The 17,777-nt window shown below is 41.6% G+C and overlaps 2 protein-coding genes across 5 annotated transcripts in view; one reads left to right on the top strand and one right to left on the bottom strand.

The window, feature by feature from the left end:
- Positions 1–17,777, top strand: part of LOC133545263 (BMP/retinoic acid-inducible neural-specific protein 3-like) — a 1,164,151-nt gene that overhangs the window by 190,454 nt on the left and 955,920 nt on the right. The gene's annotated exons all lie outside the window — the stretch shown is intronic.
- LOC133545099 (lactosylceramide 1,3-N-acetyl-beta-D-glucosaminyltransferase A-like) overlaps positions 1,707–17,777 on the bottom strand; it is a 32,820-nt gene continuing 16,749 nt past the window's right edge. The window contains exon 3 of the mRNA XM_061890443.1: positions 1,707–5,545. Within this exon, the coding sequence (XP_061746427.1) occupies positions 4,314–5,435 (1,122 nt within the window). The 5' untranslated portion in view covers positions 5,436–5,545 and the 3' untranslated portion in view covers positions 1,707–4,313. The remainder of the gene's footprint in view (positions 5,546–17,777) is intronic.

Below are 17,777 nucleotides of genomic sequence, written 5' to 3'. Positions count from 1 at the left end.
TACTAAATCCTTTCAGCAAAAATATGGCAGTATCGCGAAATGATCAAGTATGACACATAGAATGGACCTGCTATCCCCGTTTAAATAAGAAAATCTCATTTCAGTAGGCCTTTAAGAAGAGTCTTAAAGTCTCTTCACTATCATTATTTAAATATTCTTAGCAAGTGTAGTATTCTACAATTGGACAACTATCAGACATTTTTGGATGTATGTTTTTGTTTTCAGGGTTTTGAATGAGCTTGCCCCTCCACCGCTACGTTTTTATATAAAGAAAAAAACCTGCAATTGAGTCAATACTAAAACACTAACCAAGGGTGATTGTACCCATGTGAAATGAGCATGCTCAGCTGTTCGTCTTATGTTGATTGTTTCAATTTATACCAATACTAATATGTTTTTAAATATCTACAATAATAATGGTAAATGGGTTGTACTTGTATAGCACTTTTCCACCCCTTTTTAAAAGCACTTTGACAGTATTTCCACATTCGCCCATTCACACACTGACAGCGGGAGCTGCCATGCAAGGCACTCACCAGGGCCCATCAGGAGCAAGGGTGAAGTGTCTTGCCCAAGGACACAAGACGTGACTAGGATGGTAGGTGGGGATTGAACCAATAACCCTCAGATTGCTGGCACAGCCACTTTACCAACTTCGCCACGCCGTCCCCATAATAGGTTGCTTTGTTGGGTCTGCTCTCCCCTGGGGGGGCGGGGGGGTTGCCCACATATGCGGTCCTCTCCCAAGGTTTGTCATAGTCATCATTGTCACTGGCACCGACGTCCCACTGGGATGCGTTTTCCTTGCCCTTATGTGGGCTCTACCGAGGATGTCGGTTTGTGCAGCCCTTTGAGACACTAGTGATTTAGGGCTATATAAATAAACATTGATAATTTGTATCTGTATGTAGAAATGGCTGGTTGCGTCAGCTTTGCTTTTTAATGTCTTTAATGTCCTTTGTGTGTTTGATGTTCCCCTCTTACACGCATGCTTATGTGTGCTATGGCTATGAGGTTTTTTTCACTTTTGCCTCTGTCTGGACCCCCTCTCTCGGGACCCAGGCTTATCAATCAATATTTATTTATATAGCCCTAAATCACAAGTCTCAAAGGGCTGCAGACTGAATATTCACCCCCCCCCCCCCGGCCCCCAGCCCTTTCCCAAGGTTTCTTCTTTCCCCATCTTAAGACTTTTGAAGTTTTTCTTTACCCGGATGTGGGTTGTGGTATGTGAAGCCCTTTGAGGCACTTGTGATTAAGCGCTATATAAATAAATGCGGAAACATGTATCCATACATCCATATATTTCATTATCTGATCATGCAACACAAAGTTATCAAAAATAAATGCTTATATCTGCTTATGCCCTTGACTTATATCAATCTTTCTGTGACGTTGTGTTTCCATGGGGTTTTTCCTGTCAGCGCTCTTATTTTGGTTCCATTTCCTGTTTGTCTCCCTGAGTGCTGTTACCCCTCACTTGCCTGGCCACCCACACCTGTTGTCAATCAGCTGGCTGCTATTTATGCCTGCCTCGCCCTCCAGTCAGGGCTCGATGAATGGTTTCCTGGTATTCTGTTTCCTGTTATCTTATTAAAGTCGTGATTTCCTGCGCTACGACTGCCATCTCTGCTCTTGGGGTTCACCACCAATGGATTATGACACTTTATATTTTTTTCATTTGACATTTAATAATCAAAACAAATTGTGACACAGGCTATTAAACATTTATATTCATTCTTGTTTGTGTTGGCCCTGTGATGATTTGGCGACTTGTCCAGGGTGCACTTTGCCTTCTGGGTGCAGCCAAGGTTGCGGCGGGGCCGCTGCTATACAAGGATAAAAGGGGCCTATTGTGCAAAACTCACTTTTCTTTTGTTATTGGTACCTCTTTTTGTGTATTTTGGTCCTGCCGAAAACCTGCAAATGTGAAATCAAACAAGGCATGGTAGGGTTGTATTGATCCGTCACAACGATTCGATTTGATTCGATATTTGTGGTTGCCGATACGATTCAGGAACATTTTTTTTTTTTTAACATATCGATCCAAAACGATTCAGTAACAGTTTAGCAAACAAATCAAGCATTATGATTGTGAAATAAATAGTAGTTGTTTTGTCAGTTGCTTCTTTTGGGGCTAAAAGCTGTGTTGCGGCTTTAAATTGTTGTGTTGTGTCAATTGTAGTTGTGGCATTTGCACTTCTGCTGTAAATTGTTGTGTTGTAATTAATGTCGCCGACGAGAAGTGTGCCTGCATGATCTCCTTGATGGACAAGCTCTGTAGCTTGAGCGCGGCATGGGCTGGTTCCTCGGCTCCCTCCCACCGTCCCTGTCGTCTGTTCCAGGGGGGCGGCCAGAGTCGGCAGGACCCGAGACGCCCCAGGTCCCTCCCCGCTCTTTCAGTCTTTCTTTGGAAGTCTGGAATCCGTCCCTTGAGGGGGGGCTAAGGTCACTCTACAAGTGAGGACATCGCAGACGCCAGCTGTGGACACGCCGACAGCCCGGCCGCCTGCTCTGGAAACACAATCGTTGTCTCTGGTGGCCCGTCCCACGGCATCACCATAGTCTTCGTCTCTTGATGGTGGTCTCCGGCTGGCCGTCCCATAGGGTCGTTCATCATCACGCCGTCATCATCCTTGTCTCCGGCGAGCCGTCATCTTCGTCTTTGGTGGGCCGTCCCACGTCACGTCCGCCATGCTCGTCGCCTCCACGGCCTCCTGCTTTCCTGCTTCACGGATGGCCATCAGAAGCCCACAAGCCTCCTCCCGATCTGTCACATTCACGTCGGGTTGTGTTTCCTTGGTAAGGTGTTTATTTCCTGTCAGTGCTCTTATTTCGGTTCCATTTTGTGCTTGTCTCCCTGAGCTGGTAGCCTGGCCACACTTGTTGTCAATCAGCTGGCTGCTATTTATGCCTGCCTCGCCCTCCAGTCAGGGCTCGATGATTTCCTAGTATCCTGTTTCCTGTCTCCTGTCATGTTTTCCTGTGCTAGGGTTGCCATCTCTGCATCTTCGGATTCACCACCGACAGATTATGACACGTTCACATTTTTTCATCATACATTTAATAATCAAAGACAGTCGTCTATGCAAATTGTTTAACAGGCTATTATACATGTATATTCATTCTTGTTTGTGTTGGGCCTGTGAGGGGATGGCGACTGGTGGCCCGAGTGTGGCTTTGATAGGCTGCAGCCCCCCCGCGACCCTGAGATGAAAAAGCCCTAGAAGATGGATGAATGGATGGATGGATTCACTGTTGCAAACCGCCCCTTGGGTGCAGCCAAGGTTGCGATTGGGCCCTATAAGTTTGACATTGCTGCTATACAAGAATAAAACTCACTTTTCTTATTGGTACCTCTTTTTGTGTAATTGGGATCTGCCTAAGTCCGGAAAATTTTAAATCAAACAAGGCACGGTGGTAGGGGTGTAACAATTTGTCACAAAGATTCGATATTTGTGGTTGCCGATACGATTCGGGAACGATCTCTTTTTCTTTTCTTTTTAGAACAATTCGATCCAAAACGATTCAATGATTTTAAATATAATCAGTAAGATTCTAGCAAAAAATCAAGCAGTGGGACTATGAAATAAATAGTGGATATTGGACACTGTAGGTGAACTTGCTCCGCTGTCACTTTCGTTTTGTCAGTTGTATCTTTTGTGACGAAAAGTTGTGTTGCGGCTTTAAATGATTGTGTTGTGTCAATTGTAGTTATTGTCGCTGTATTCAAAAGTGTGTTGTAATTAACGACATTTTCTGTTGGCGTTTGTGTGGCCTGTCTCAGTCACCGTAGTTTTTCGCCAGTTTTCTTTTGATGACGTAAGGGACGGGCGAAACAGACTTAACGTTTACACTACTTTTAAAAGTGCTGAACTTCATATAAAGTCCGCCGTTCTTAAACCCAATGTTTTCTTTTTCCAGTATTGATTAATGGGATCGATTCTTTTTTTAAACTTATTGATACCTATCTTCCAGAAGTCATACTTGCCGAGCACAGATGGATAAACTCGAAATTTAGGAATAGAAATCGATCTATTGAAAGACCGATCAGTCGTTACACCCGTACATGGCGTGGATGTTTTTGGCGGAGGTTGTATTTTGCCCGATTTTTGACGTTTTTCCCCATTTGTTCACCCAAAGAGCTTTGACAGAGTTCACCATCGTAGTCTAAGGCTGTAGTCAATAAGCTCCTTCTTCTCTATCCTTTTGTTGTGTGTTTCTCACACAGTTTCTGTCATGAGTCTGGTGTTGAAAGTGTCAAATCAGGAGACATGTTTGACTTGACGGACAGCAGTGATCACGAAGTCAACTCAGTAAAACGCGGCTGTGCAGGGATAGCCGTTGAAAGTGAGGGGGTTACAGAGCAGACAGATCTTAGTGGCTGTGCAGTACAGTCGGCCTAAGATCCCAGATGTCTTCTCTTTCACGCGGGGGTGACTGGCTGCCTTCCACAGGTCGTGTAGATCCTCCGTGTGGCCGTGGGAGGTCATCATCTGGTCGTAGATGCACAGGTGGCGGGGAGTCTTGCCCTCCCCTGAGAAGTACACATGGGCCTGTGGGGACACACCCACAGCCATGGCGCAGATGCCCATGAACACGTCGTCTATGTAGAGCGAGGCGTTCAGCGTCAGCGTGGCCTGGTAGATCTTGCCGGCCACGTCACCGGACATCACAGAGCCCCCTCCTGCTGTGTAGTCGGGGTAAGACCGCCATTGGTACATCTCAAAAGGCACGTAATACTTACTGTTCTTTCTACGAATGGGCGGAGCCCCCGAGTGCACCCGGCCCACCCAAAAGTCAGTGGTGCCTAACGTGCTCTTGTCCTGGAGGTACACCACTAAGTTTGGCATGTGGATGAAGATGTCGTCATCGGTGATCATTAGGAAATGAGCGTGAGCGCAGCAGCGATGCATCCAGTGGAACTGCATGATTAACTTAAGGGTCAGATTGTGGAAGGAGTCCATGAAGTCCTGCTGGATCAAATCGGCATTGCGACGGTTCTCTTGGACGAGCTGCCTTTGAACAGCAGCTGCATCCACGGCAGGGGCTCCTAAGGCGAACACCACCTTCACAGTCACTCCCAGCGTGCGCTGGATGTAGGTTTCGCTGCCCCAAGTGGACCTGATGGCGTCACGCCTGGCACGGTTCCCAGGAGATGTTTTGACAAAGACCAGGAGGAGGACATCCTCACCGGTGCATTTGTCCGGGTGGTCCAGCAGGCTGCGGAAGTTGCTGAAGCTCCGGGCCTGTTCCCGGGTGATGGTGAGGCTCTTGTTGACGTCCCTGAAGCGGTCGACCAGGGAGGGGCAGGAATTGGACTTGAGGTGGTTGACGCTTTTGTCCCAACACACCATGATCAGCGACAGAACCAGGCAGGTAAGAATCAGACGGACGCACTGGCATTTGTGGAGCCGGCAGTAACTCCAGAACATCCTTGAAATCTGTCTTCTGGGTGTGAAGCAACGGGAGGAAAAGGGGCGAAGGTTTGATCGGCAGAATCACTCACACACCCTGGGTCACTTCGCACGCTGTCGTTAATCATCTGAGGAAGGAAGAAGAGCACTTTTACTATGGTGACAAAGGCTTGCTATTTCATATTCGTTCAGCCTTGGCATGCAAAAATGGGAAGTCACCACAGTTTCACAGAAACTACTACGCCATGACCGCCCCTTTTCGGAGCTGCTCCAATCCCCTAGACTTTAAAAGGCAAGATTTCAGGTTCACGAGGAAGACTAAGGGAGCTGTGCCTTGCTTAACTTCTCATTCAGCAGGTACCTCACTCACTTGCATGTCGCAGTCCAAGTATAGTGTGTGGTAGAAAAGTTATGGGGAGGGCGGCCTGAAGGGGCGGGGCCTGCTATCCCAATTCAAACGCTGACCCAGCAAGTGACATTTATGACTGTCCTTGTCCGGACCAATTTAAATGATGTGACAGGCCACTTTGAATGACAAAGCGGGCCATATTGAATTAATTACATAGCAGTGTCATAGTGTGACAGACCACATTAAATGACAATAAAAGATGTGATGGATATAACAACAAATGGCGTGACGGACTACATTAAATTAAATAATGGGCCACCATAAATCATATGACGGACTATTTTAAACGATATGGCGAGTTAAAATACAAGATGTGATGGGCCATTGTAAAAACGCGGCGGACCACATTGAATAATGTGGCTCCACACACAAACGACGCGACCGGCCACATGGGCTAAAATTAAAGACCTGACGAACCAACATTAAATGATGTGGCGGGCAACAGTAAATGGTGTGACGGACCACATTGGCGGTTGACAGTATGATGTGAAGGACCATATTCAAAAACGTGGCGGACCACATTGAACGATGTGGCGCCCCACAGAAACGACGTTACGGGCCAGGTTAAATGATATGGTGGGCTAAAATAAAAGACCTGACGAACCAACATTAAATGACGTGGAGGGCCACAATAATTGGCGTGACGGACCACATTGGCGGTTCACAGTATGACGTGACGGACCATGTCAAATGACACGACAGGCCACAATAAACATGAAGAACCATATTAAATAACATGACAAACCACATTGAATGACAAGGCAGGCCACCTTCAATGACAAGGCGGGCTAAAATAAAAGACCTGACGAACCAACATTAAATGATGTGGTGGGCCGCAATAAATGGCGTGATGGACCACATTGGCGGTTCACAGTATGACGGGACGAACCATATCAAATGACACGGCGGACCACAATAAATGGCGTGACGGACCACATTGGCGGTTCACAGTATGACGTGACGGACCTTATCAAATGACACGGCGGCCCACTATAAACGATAAGGACCATATTAAATAACATGACAAACCACATTGAATGACAAGGCAGGCCAAATTAAATGACAAGGCGGGCTAAAATAAAAGACCTGACGAACCAACATTGAATGATGTGGCGGGCCACGATAAATGGCGTGACGGACCACATTGGTGGTTCACAGTATGACGTGACGAACCATATCAAATGAAACGGCAGGCCACAATAAACATGAAGGACCATATTAAATAACATGACAAACCACATTGAATGACAATGCAGGCCACCTTCAATGACAAGGCGGGCTAAAATAAAAGACCTGACAAACTGACATTAAATGATGTGGCGGGCCACGATAAATTGTGTGACGGACCACAATAAATTGTGTGACGGACCACATTGGCGGTTCACAGTATGACGTGAAGGACCATATTTAAAAATGTGGCGGACCACATTGAATGATGTGGTGCCCCACAGAAATGACGCGACGGGTCACATTAAATGATATGGTGGGCTAAAATAAAAGACCTGACGAACCAACATTAAACGACGTGGCAGGCCACAATAAATGGCGTGACGGACCACATTGGCGGTTCACACTATGACGTGACGGACCTTATCAAATGACACGGCAGGCCACAATAAACACGAAGGACCATATTAAATAACATGACAAACCACATTGAATGACAAGGCAGGCCACTTTAAATGACAATGCGGGCTAAAATAAAAGACCTGACGAACCAACATTGAATGATGTGGCGGGCCACCATAAATTGTGTGACGGACCACATTGGCGGTTGACAGTATGATGTGAAGGACCATATTTAAAAACGTGGCGGACCACATTGAACGATGTGGCGCCCCACAGAAACGACGCGACGGGCCAGGTTAAATGATATGGTGGGCTAAAATAAAAGACCTGACGAACCAACATTAAATGACGTGGCGGGCCACAATAATTGGCGTGACGGACCACAATAATTGGCGTGACGGACCACATTGGCAGTTCACAGTATGACGTGACGGACCATATCAAATGACACGACAGGCCACTATAAACATGAAGGACCATATTAAATAACATGACAAACCACATTGAATGACAAGGCAGGCCACTTTCAATGACAAGGCGGGCTAAAATAAAAGACCTGACGAACCAACATTGAATGATGTGGTGGGCCACAATAAAAGGTGTGATGGACCACATTGGCGGTTCACAGTATGACGTGACGAACCATATCAAATGAAACGGCAGGCGACAATAAACATGAAGGACCATATTAAATAACATGACAAACCACATTGAATGACAATGCAGGCCACATTCAATGACAAGGCGGGCTAAAATAAAAGACCTGACAAACTGACATTAAATGATGTGGCGGGCCACAATAAATTGTGTGACGGACCACATTGGCGGTTCACGGTATGACGTGAAGGACCATATTAAATAACGTGACAAACCACATTGAATGATGTGGCGAGCCACAGAAATGACTCGACCGGCCACTTAAAATGACATGCGGGCTAAAATAAACTACCTAACAAACCAACATTGAATGACGTGGCGGGCCACAATAAATGGCGTGACGGACCACATTGGCAGTTCACAGTAGTGACGTGACGGACCAAATCAAATGATACGGCGGGCCACAATAAACGTGAACGAGCATATTAAATAACGTGACAAACCACTTTGAATGACAATGGCAGGCCACTTTAAATGATTTGACGGATCCTATTAAACAACGTGGTGGTCCACTCTAAATGATGTGACGGACCCAATTAAACGTGATGGGCAACAATAAATAAAAAGGCGGGCCACAATAAATAGCGTGACTGACCACATTACTGTTACCACAAGTGTTGTGAAAATTAATTTCAAAACGTAATGAATTTAGTTACTCGTTACTTAACTAAAAAGTAATTTATTACAATGGAATTACTCTTTAATAAATTAATTGCTAGGGAAAGTAATAATGCATTACTTAAAAAAAACTTTAGGACCATGTTAAATAACCTGACAAACCACAATAAATGATAAGGCAGGCCACTTTAAATGTTTAGACGAATCACATCAAACACCGTAGTGAGTCATATTATATGGCGTGATGGACCCCATTAAATGATGTAACGGGCCACTATAAATTATGTGACAGACCATTTCAAAAGACATGGCGGACTAAAATAAAAGACGTGACGGACCATAGTAAATAATAAGGCGAACCACGCTGAATGATGTGGCGAGCCACATAAATGACGCGACCGGCCACATTATGGACAAGGCGGGCCACTATATATGGCGTAACAAATCACATTAAATGATGTGGCACACCACGTTGAATGACAGTGCGGGCCACAATAATGGCGTGACGGCCCACATTAAATGACACGACGAGCCACAATGAATGTGGAGGACCATATTAAATAATGTGAAAAAACACGTTGAATGACAAGGCAGGCCACATTTAAATGAAATGACAGATCACATCAAACAAGGTGGTGGGTCAATCTAAGGCGGGTCACAGTATGACGTCATGGACCATATGAAATGATACGACGGGCCACTCTGAACGTGGAGGACCATATTAGATAACGTTAAAAACCAAGTTGGATTACAAGGCAGGCCATATTAAATGAGTTGACGGATCACATCAAACAACGTGGTTGGTCAATCTAAATGGCGTGGCGGACCCCATTAAATGATGTGACGGGCCAATATAAATTATGTGACGGACCACAATAAATGATGTGACGGGCCATGAGATTGCGGGCCGGGGTTAATTATGTGACGGACTACATTAAATGATGTGTCGGGCCACAATAAATTATGTGATGGACCATGTTAAACGACATGGCGGGCTAAGGTAAAAAAGCTGATGATCCAACATTGAATGATGTGGCGGGCCACGATGAATCCATGACGGATGACATTGAATGACAATGCAGGCCACAATAAATAATGTGATGGACTATATTAAACGACATGGGGGGCTAAGATAAAAGAGCTGACGAACCAACATAGAATGATGTGGCGGGCCACGATGAATCCATGACGGGTCACATTGAATGACAATACGGGCCACAATAAATTATGTGATGGACCATATTAAACAACTTGGCAGGCTAAGATAAAAGAGCAGACGAACCATCATTGAATGACGTGGCGGGCCACAATAAACCCATGACGGATCACATTGAATGACAATGCGGGCCACAATAAATTATGTGATGGACTATATTAAACGACATGACGGGCTAAGATAAAAGAGCTGACGAACCAACACTGAATGATGTGGCGGGCCACGATGAATCCATGACGGATCACATTGAATGAAAATGCGGGCCACTAAAAATTATGTGATGGACCATGGTAAACGACATGACGGGATAAGATAAAAGAGCTGACGAACCAACATTCAATGATGTGGCGGGCCAGTATGAATCCATGACGGATCACATTGAATGACAATGCAGGCCACAATAAATTATGTGATGGACTATATTAAACGATATGGCAGGCTAAGATAAAAGAGCTGACGAACCAACACTGAATGATGTGGCGGGCCACATTTAATCCATGACGGATCACATTGAATGAAAATGGGGGCCACTATAAATTATGTGATGGACCATGGTAAACGACATGACGGGATAAGATAAAAGAGCTGACGAACCAACATTAAATGATGTGGCGGGCCACAATAAATCCATGACGGATCACATTGAATGACAGTGCGGGCCACAATAAAAGGCGTTGCGGGCCACATTAGCGGTTCACAGTATGACATGATGGACCATATTAAATGACACTGCAGGCCACAAGAAACGTGAAGGACCATGTTAAATAACTTGGCAAACCACATTGAATGACAAGACAGGCCAATTTAAATGATTAGACGAATCAGATCAAACACCGTGGTGGGTCACAATATATGGCATGATGAACCACATTAAATGATGTGACGGGCCACTATGAATTATGTGACAGACCAAATGTATGTACATATTGCATCAATATGTCTCATTTATAGCTATATTTGCATCCAGCCTTTCCCTCCACCCACATTTTATGCCAAACAAACACATACCAATCATCGGGTTTAAGTTGCACCTGTGTCAAAAGATGCGAAAGTCCCTCGTTTGGTCTGCACATTTTACCGGCAATGCTACGACAGAGATGTGTGGATATCCTGCGACACTCAAAGCAGATGCATTCTCAACAATAAAGTCAACAAAACCACAAAGGTGAGTTTTGTTGATGTTATTGACTTATGTGCTAAACAGATGTGGTCGCGGCATGACTGCCAGCTAATCGATGCTAACATGCTATTTAGGCTGGCTGTATGTTAATTTGTAGCTATATTTGCATCCAGTCTTTCCCTCCACCCACATTTAATGCCAAACAAACACTTACCAATCGACGGATTTAAGTTGCTCCAGTGATCAAAAGATGCAATCGTTGGTTAGAAGGCGATCGCCGAATAGCTTCAGTTTATTCTTCAATTTCGTTTTCGCTATCTGCCTCTATACTCCAACCATCCGTTTCAATACATGCTTATCCGTTGAATCGCTTAAACCGCTGAAAATCCCAGTCTGAATCCGAGCTAATGTTGCTATATCTTGCTGTGCTATCCTCCATGTTTGTTTGTATCGGCGTCACTATGTGACGTCACAGGAAAATGGACGGCTGGATTTACAGATAGCGAAAATCAGGCACTTTAAAGCCTTTTTTCGGGATATTCCATGATGGGTAAAATTTTTAAAAAAACTTTGAAAAATAAAATAAGCCACTGGGAACTGATTTTTATTGGTTTTAACCCTTCTGAAATTGTGATAATGTTCCCTTTTAAATAACGTGACAAACCACATTGAATGACAAGGCAGGCCACTTTAAATGATTTGACGGATCACATTAAACAAGGAATGTCCGATAATAGCGGTCGGACGATTTTCTGCCCAAATCTTTGGTAAAAAAAAATGTTAGTATAGTTGCTATGCCTTTTAATGGCCCCCAGGGGACAAATTAAGTTTTTTTTAATGGAATTGAATAATATTGGCATGCCGTATCAAACTGTGCTACCAGTATGTCCACAATTTTAGATTATGAAAATATATTTTGCACAACAGGAAGGGGTGTTAAAGTTTTGGTTATGTTCAAGGATTCAAGGAACTTTATTGTCATACTAGCACGCATGAGATGGCACAAAATGTTGTACCCATGGCACAAAATGTTGTAGCCAAGGTCCTAGAGGTATAACATGTGCTTATGTCAGGGGTGGAGGGCTTTTAAATTCAATGTCAAATTGTATGTTTTGACACTGTTGAGTTCTCCAAGAGACTTCAGCTTGCTTAAAAAGATGCTCAATTTGTTTTTGTTGTGCTCTCATTTTTGTTTTTACACCGCTAATATTTGTTATTTTGTTGGATTCTAAATTACCATGAGATAATTAACTAGGTTTAAAGCTATTGTACGTATACATACATATATACAAATATACAGTGGGGCAAAAAAGTAGTCAGCCAGCGATTGTGCAAGTTCTCCCACTTAAAATGATGACAGAGGTCTGTAATTTTCATCATAGGTACACTTCAGCTGTGAGACAGAATGTGAAAAAAAAAAAATCCAGGAATTTTAAAGAATTTATTTCTAAATTATGGTGGGAAATAAGTAGTTTGGTCAACCATTCAAATGTCTCACTGATGGAAGGAGGTTTTGGCTCAAAATCTCACTATACATGGCCCCATTCATTCTTTCCTTAAAGGGGAACATTATCACAATTTCAAAAGGGTTAAAAACAATAAAAAATCAGTTCCCAGTGGCTTGTTGTATTTTTTGAAGTTTTTTTCAAAATTTTACCGGTCCCCGAATATCCCTAAAAAAAGCTTTGAAGTGCTTGATTTTCGCTATTTGCGATACCACTGTCCATTTCCCTGTGACGTCATACAGTGCTGCCAATGTAAATAAACAATGACGAAGATATAGCGACGTTAGCTCGGATTCAGACTCGGATTTCAGCGGCTTAAGCGATTCAACAGATTACGCATGTATTGAAACGGATGGTTGGAGTATGAAATTGAAGAAGAAACTGAAGCTATTGAGCGAAGATCTATTGGCGCTATTCATAGCCATAGCATGGCCGAATAGCTGCGTTAGCATCGCCGGTAAAATATGCGGACCAAACGATCAGGACTTTTGCATCTCGTGACACTGGAGCAACTCAAATCCTTCGATTGGTGTTTTTTTCGCATTAAATGTGGGTGGAAGGAAACGTAATATAGTTGCAAATGCACCTACAGGTTATCCATACATCTCTGTGCCATGTCTGCTTTAGCACCGCCGGTAAATAGCATGTTAGCATCGATTAGCATAGCATGTTAGCATCGATTAGCTGGCAGTCAACATCAACAAAACTCACCTTTGTGATTTAGTTGACTTTATAGTTGCAAATGCATCTGCAGGTTATCCATACATCTCTGTGCCATGTCTGCTTTAGGACCGCCGGTAAATAGCATGTTAGCATCAATTAGCATAGCATGTTAGCATCGATTAGCTGGCAGTCACGCCGCGACCAAATATGTCTGATTAGCACATAAGTCAACATCAACAAAACTCACCTTTGTGATTTCGTTGACTTTATTGTTGCAAATGCATCTGCAGGTTATCCATACATCTCTGTGCCATGTCTGCTTTAGCACCGCCGGTAAATAGCATGTTAGCATCGATTAGCATAGCATGTTAGCATCGATTAGCTGGCAGTCAACATCAACAAAACTCACCTTTGTGAATTTGTTGACTTTATAGTTGCAAATGCATCTGCGGGTTATCCATACATATCTGTGCCATGTCTGCTTTAGCACTGCCGGTAAATAGCATGTTAGCATCGATTAGCATAGCATGTTAGCATCGATTAGCTGGCAGTCAACATCAACAAAACTCACCTTTGTGATTTCGTTGACTTTATTGTTGCAAATGCATCTGCAGGTTATCCATACATCTCTGTGCCATGTCTGTCATCGCCGGTAAAATGTGGAGACACTTTGGCACATTCAATGGGGGTCTGGCGGAAGACACTTTGGCATCTTCGGGCCAGTGGTGCAACTTGAATCCCTCCCTGTTAGTGTTGTTACACCATCCGACAACACACAGACGAGGCATGATGTCTCCAAGGTTCCAAAAAATAGTCAAAAAAACGGAAAATAACAGAGCTGAGACCCGGTTTTTGTAATGTGTTGAAAATGAAAATGGCGGCTGTATTTCCTCGGTGACGTCACGTTCTGACGTCATCGCAAAAAGAGCGATAAACAGAAAGGCGTTTAATTCGCCAAAATTCACCCATTTAGAGTTCGGAAATCGGTTAAAAAAACATATGGTCTTTTTTCTGCGCCCTCAAGGTATATATTGACGCTTACATAGGTCTGGTGATAATGTGCCCCTTTAACACGGATCAATCGTCCTGTCCCCTTAGCAGCAAAACAGCCCCAAAGCATTATGTTTCCACCCCCATGCTTCACAGTAGGTCTGGTGTTCTTGGGATGCAACTCGGTATTCTTCCTCCAAACACTCGTCATGTTTGGAGGAATATTAGAAATATACTGCACATACATGTATTATTATTTGCAGTATTGTTAAAACTAGTGTTGAAAAAACCATGACATATTCTATTGTTGGTATAACGTATGTGTGCCGTGTTTAAAAACAGGACAGTGTTCAAAAGCAAAGAACGCTTATCTCTACAGTAACTTCCTTCCTTGTTGGTTTTATTTTAGATAGTAGTTAAATAGTTACAAGAGGAACTTTTACTGTCACGAACGGGTGTGCAAACCCCCTAGAATAATTAATTTATTCAATAATGAAAAGTAGGATACACACAGCTCTTAAGGCATACATCATATTAATACCAATGAATAATACAAATTTAAAAATTGTAATTGTGAAATAAGAAACATCTTAAACCGTCCAAGTGTATGCACGTACAAATCAAGTTTGTAATATTGTTTTAGGAAAACTTTAAAACACTGAAAATAGTGAGTGAATGCATGACAAAGTACATAAAGCACATACATTATTTACATGCACATCCATGGTTTGCAGTCGTTAAAAGTACAAGTAAAATGATATAACTTATCCGTGACGTGCACATAAATATGTTGCTGTAAGAGTTTAATGCTGTTTTGTGGTGTCTGTTGTATAACATTATACACCTTCGTTCCGACAGCCTGTACAATGCATATGTTCCTTTTTGACTGTACTTAAATGTATAATAGACAGTATTTATATTATTCGCATGTGAATAATGCTGTATAATAGACAGTATTTATATTATTCACATGTGAATAATGCTGTATAATAGACTGTGTTTATATTATCCACATGTGAATAATGTTGTATAATAGACTGTCGTTATATTATTTACATGTGAATAATGCTGTATAATAGACTGTATTTATATTATTCACATGTGAATAATGCTGTATAATATAGGCTGTCGTTATATTATTCACATGTGAATAATGCTGTATAATAGACTATATTCATATTATTCACATGTGAATAATGCTGTATAACAGACTGTATTCATATTATTCACATGTGAATAATGCTGTATAATATAGACTGTCGTTATATTATTCACATGTGAATAATGCTGTATAATAGACTATATTCATATTATTCACATGTGAATAATGCTGTATAATAGACTGTATTAATATTATTCACATGTGAATAATGCTGTATAACAGACTGTATTCATATTATTCACATGTGAATAATGCTGTATAATAGACTGTATGTATATTATTCACATGTGAATAATGTCGTATAATAGACTGTCGTTATATTATTTACATGTGAATAATGTTGTATAATAGACTGTATTTATATTATTCACATGTGAATAATGCTGTATAATAGACTGTATTTATATTATTCACATGTGAATAATGCTGTATAACAGACTGTATTCATATTATTCACATGTGAATAATGCTGTATAATAGACTGTATTTGTATTATTCACATGTGAATAATGTTGTATAATAGACTGTATTCATATTATTCACGTGAATAATGCTGTATAATAGACTGTATTCATATTATTCACATGTGAATAATGCTGTACAACAGACTGTATTCATATTATTCACATGTGAATAATGCTGTATAATAGATTGTATTTATATTATTCACATGTGAATAATGTTGTATAATAGACTGTCGTTATATTATTTACATGTGAATAATGTTGTATAATAGACTGTATTTATATTATTCACATGTGAATAAAGTTGTATAATAGACTGTCGTTATATTATTTACATGTGAATAATGTTGTCTAATAGACTGTATTTATATTATTCACATGTGAATAATGCTGTATAATAGACTGTATTTATATTATTCACATGTGAATAATGCTGTATAAAATAGACTGTCGTTATATTATTCACATGTAAATAATGCTGTATAACAGACTGTATTCATATTATTCACATGTGAATAATGCTGTATAATAGACTGTATTTATATTACTCACATGTAAAAACATACCTAAGTGTATTAGAGGAATGGCATTAAAATACTCCTGGCGTTGAACAATATTTAGTGATTGGTAAATAACAATCAGTATTCACATCTTTTACTTTCATTTCAGTGTATTGCATATTTACAGAAGTTGGAGAAACCTATTGCACAATACAGAGAACATGAAATAAGGAACAAAAGTGTACAAGAGGGAGGGGGATGTTGTGTGTAAACTGACCAAAACCATCAAACAGCTCTGGAGAAGTAAAAGGAAAAATAGTGATTGATAACGATAGTCAGTAAGATATCCATACTTCAGACTAAGGTGCACTTAAAATCCTTTCATGTTCTCAAAAATCGACAGGGCGCCCTTATTGTGCGCCTAATGTACGTATTAATTCTGGTTGTACTTACTAACCTCAAAGCCATTTTATTTGGCACAAGGAGATGGCAGTCACACATAAGAAATACCTTTGGACTGCAGGTTGACGCCTTTTAATAATAATAAATGATGCTAGCAAGAACCAGAGGTGCGACCAAGTCATTGTTTTGCAAGTCATAAATAAGTGTCAAGTCTTTGCCCTCAAGTCCCGAATCAATACCATGAATTACCATGAATTGATTAACGTGGACCCCGACTTAAACAAGTTGAAAAACTTATTCGGGTGTTACCATTTAGTGGTCAATTGTACGGAATATGTACTGAACTGTGCAATCTACTAATAAAAGTATCAATCAATCAATCAAAGACAGGCAAGGCCCGAGTCAAGTACAAAGTACAGACTGGAAAGTCTCAAATCAAGTCCCAAGTCCTGCATTTTGAGTTTCGAGTCCTGTCAAGTCCTTTTAACCACAAACTAATATATTTACACAGATTGTGTATGCTTTTAAGACGCTGTATTTATTTATTAAAACAAGTGCATTTGAAATTGCAGGAAAGAAAATAGTGCACTTCATCATAGCACTATTAACCAGTCATTTTAAACATTTAACTCATTCCTTTACAGAATAAACACATTTGAATAACAAGTGCAAATGTACTTATTTGCACAAAATGTACACATATTCTTAATATAGTATACATTTTAACTGACCTTTATGTGACTATGTTTGTCTTTTTGTAGGTGGCTAAATTACGCGGTGCTGCTGACCACCGTCTAACGTTACATTCCTGTGTGTGATACATTGACTAACGTAACGTTATGTGTAGGTACCTCATGCAACCCTGCAAAAAAAATAAAAAAAAAATAAAAAAATCACTTGACAAAAAGTATGAAAAAGGTAGCAAACTGCAGTGGACGCAGAAGGATTGCCGTGTTTGCGATGGCTGCTGCGACGCGAGGAATTCGGACGCCATTTTGAAGTGGTGATGAGGAGCCGGCGAGCAGCCTAAACTGACAGTTGACAGGTATAAAACAAAGATGGTGTTCAGCGTTTTACTGTTCAAA

This window comes from Nerophis ophidion, linkage group LG28 (genome assembly GCF_033978795.1).
Source record: "Nerophis ophidion isolate RoL-2023_Sa linkage group LG28, RoL_Noph_v1.0, whole genome shotgun sequence".
NCBI lineage: Eukaryota > Metazoa > Chordata > Actinopteri > Syngnathiformes > Syngnathidae > Nerophis > Nerophis ophidion.
This window is presented reverse-complemented; position numbering and strand designations above follow the sequence as displayed.